At 61.3% G+C, this 2,546-nt stretch overlaps 1 protein-coding gene across 1 annotated transcript in view; it reads right to left on the bottom strand.

The window, feature by feature from the left end:
* Window positions 1–2,274: 2,274 nt before the first annotated feature.
* The window catches only part of LOC104996087 (uncharacterized protein C1orf222-like), a 1,814-nt gene continuing 1,542 nt past the window's right edge, over window positions 2,275–2,546 (bottom strand). Inside the window, exon 5 of the mRNA XM_010850217.1 lies at window positions 2,275–2,376. Coding sequence (XP_010848519.1) covers window positions 2,275–2,376 — 102 coding nt within the window. The remainder of the gene's footprint in view (window positions 2,377–2,546) is intronic.

Genomic DNA, 2,546 nt, shown 5'->3' with positions numbered 1-2,546 from the left:
GATGTTTCCTTAGCATAGGGTCACGGGGTGGCGGGCAGTCTTGCCCTTCGGCGTCTTGCAGTCGGGCTCAGGGTGGACGGAGGCGTCCCATGGACAGTTGTGCTTGGGTGTGGCCTCGGAGGGTGGCGGCCACGCCTCTCACACACCCGGGTGCTCAAGATAAGGGTTGCAGCAGTCAAGACGCTGAGGCGTTCCAAGAGCATAGTTCAGCGACATTAATTGTGCACGCTCGCTGCCCTCTGCCCTCTGCTTATCCGTCGGGCGGTCAGGCTAAGGGAATTGGTCCGCATGGCAAGGGGCCTTGTCTGGGGAGGGAGGGAGAGGAAGCTGCCCTGCCTGTCTTTCTTCATTGCAATCAGGACACGTTCCTCAAACGTCTACCCCCTGGAGGGGAAATGACTGCAGCTCTTTGAGGGCAGGGCCTCCTCTGCTTGGGCTTCCCTGATAGCTCAGTTAGTAAAGGATTCGCCTCCAATGCAGGAGACCCTGGTTTGATCCCTGGGTAGGGAAGAGCCTTTGGCGAAGGGATAGGCGACCCACTCCAGTATTCTTGGGCTTCCTTTGTGGCTCAGCTGGTAAAGAATCTGCCCGCAATGTGGGAGACCTGGCTTCGATCCCTGGGTTGGGAAGATCCCCTGGAGAAGGGAAAGGCTACCCACTCCAGTATTGTGGCCTGGAGAATTCCGTGGACTGAATAGTCCATGGGGTTGCAAAGAGTCGGACACTACTGAGTGACTTTCATTTTCACCTCCTCAGCTTGACTCTATCCTGCCTGCACTTGCCAGGCCCGTTGCATGATCTCTGCCCAGGCTCTGTCCTGAAGCTGTCCCACGCCTCCGGGCTCTACGGTGGCCCCCAGCTCACCCTGCTCCAGCCAGGCTCCTGGCTCAGGAGTGGGAAGGAAAAGGATGGGCAGAAGTGCAGCCAGGATGCAGGAGTGCAGGCAGGATCTGGGCCAGTAAGCGCCAAGGCCCGCTGGTTCTAAACCCCAAGAGCCAGGCCAGCATTTAGAAGAGAGGGGCTTACCCAAGGAGGAGGTGGGGCAGTGCCCTGCAGGGAGGACTCCTTTGGGGCCTGACCTGACTGCAGGACCTGGGTTTTTCTCCCATCTGGTGAGCAGCAGCCTGGTGAGGGTCTGCCCACTGGACAGAAGTCCCACAAAAGGCTGCTCTGCGGCCACTGTTGTGGGCTCAGGGTTAGGGAGAGGGCAGACTTCCAGATGCCAAGGGCACTGAAGAAGTAAGGTGAGGACTCCAGGCTGGTGTCCTGAGGCCTGTGCCCAGGAGAAGCCCTGGATGTAGCTGGCCCTCCACTTCTGCCAGGGAGGGCTACATTTGGTCTCCTAGGGCTGGCACAGGCTGGCACAGGCTGGGCATGCTGTGCTGTACACAGGGGGCCTGGCTGGGTGAGCTCTGTGGGGACAGTGTCTCCCCTGCCACTCTCTAGAAGGCAGGCACTGGTGCAGGTACCGTTCTGAGCTCCCAGCAAGGTCTCATGCATTGGGAGAGGGGGCTTCTCCCTTGAAGAGCTGGTCAGGACCCAGAAGGCTGAGCCTGGGCTCACTTCAGAATAGTGGGAAACCAAACTGACAGGTGGGCCTCCCCCTGGACCCTGACTGGGCCATGAGGGAGGATGCAGTGAGGGCTCACTCCTTGCTTGGGGCCAGGGACTTGGGAAAGCAGGGGGCTAAGGGGCTGCCTGGACCTTGGAATCTGCAGCTCCCCCTGCTCGCCGGCCTCTCCAGCTGTGGGTTGGCCTCAATTCCACCCCAAACCCCCTCCAGCCATTTCCCCAGGGCTCAGGAAGCCCCTCTAGTTGTCCAGGCTGAGTTCATTGTTTTTTGGGCTGACGTGTGTGTGGGCGGGGGCAGCCCCCGAGGGCTCCTCCCCTTGGGCCCACCTGCTCACTGCAGCCCACACTGCAGGCATGGAGGCACAGATTCACACAGGGTTTATTGACAGGTCTGTGGGGGCAGCTGTTCCCCACCAGGACCTCGAAAGGCTGAGTGGGTGTTGGTGGGGCTGGGGACCCTTAGGGCTCAGGCTGGGAGCAGGCTGTGGTTGGGACTGGCCTCTTGGCTGGTTCTGATGTGGAGCTGGGACGGGAGCTGAAGCCAGGACAGCAGGAGTGCCCCTTGGGGCCATGCAGGAGGCTGCCCTTTTGAAACTGCCCAGGTCCCAGGCCCCTGGGTGGTTCGGCCTGGTAGACAGGCCAGGGGAGGGCTTCGAGGGTGGCAGGAAGATCAGGGGGCTCTGTGGAGAAAATCCTGTGGCCTCAGGGACCGGTCACCACCTGGGCTACAAAGAGGACCTTGTAGGTCTCCTTCACATCCCCCCTGAGCTGCAGCAGGGCCGATGCCAAGAGTGGGTGGTCCGGCTGGAAGGGGAGAGGTGGGAACAGAGGGGGATCCTCAGTCAGGGGGCGCAGCAGGCACGTGTTTTCTCTTGAGGGCACTGCCCACCTCACCCACCGAGGCCCCCCAGCCCTCTCCTGGGGGGGCGGGCTCCCAGGCACCCACATCAAAGTCGATGGGTGGTGTCCAGGAG

This window comes from Bison bison, unplaced genomic scaffold (genome assembly GCF_000754665.1).
Source record: "Bison bison bison isolate TAMUID 2011002044 unplaced genomic scaffold, Bison_UMD1.0 scf7180017864289, whole genome shotgun sequence".
Taxonomy (NCBI): Eukaryota; Metazoa; Chordata; class Mammalia; order Artiodactyla; family Bovidae; genus Bison; species Bison bison.
The sequence above is the reverse complement of the archived record's forward strand: the minus strand, read 5'-3'. Positions and strand labels throughout refer to the sequence as shown.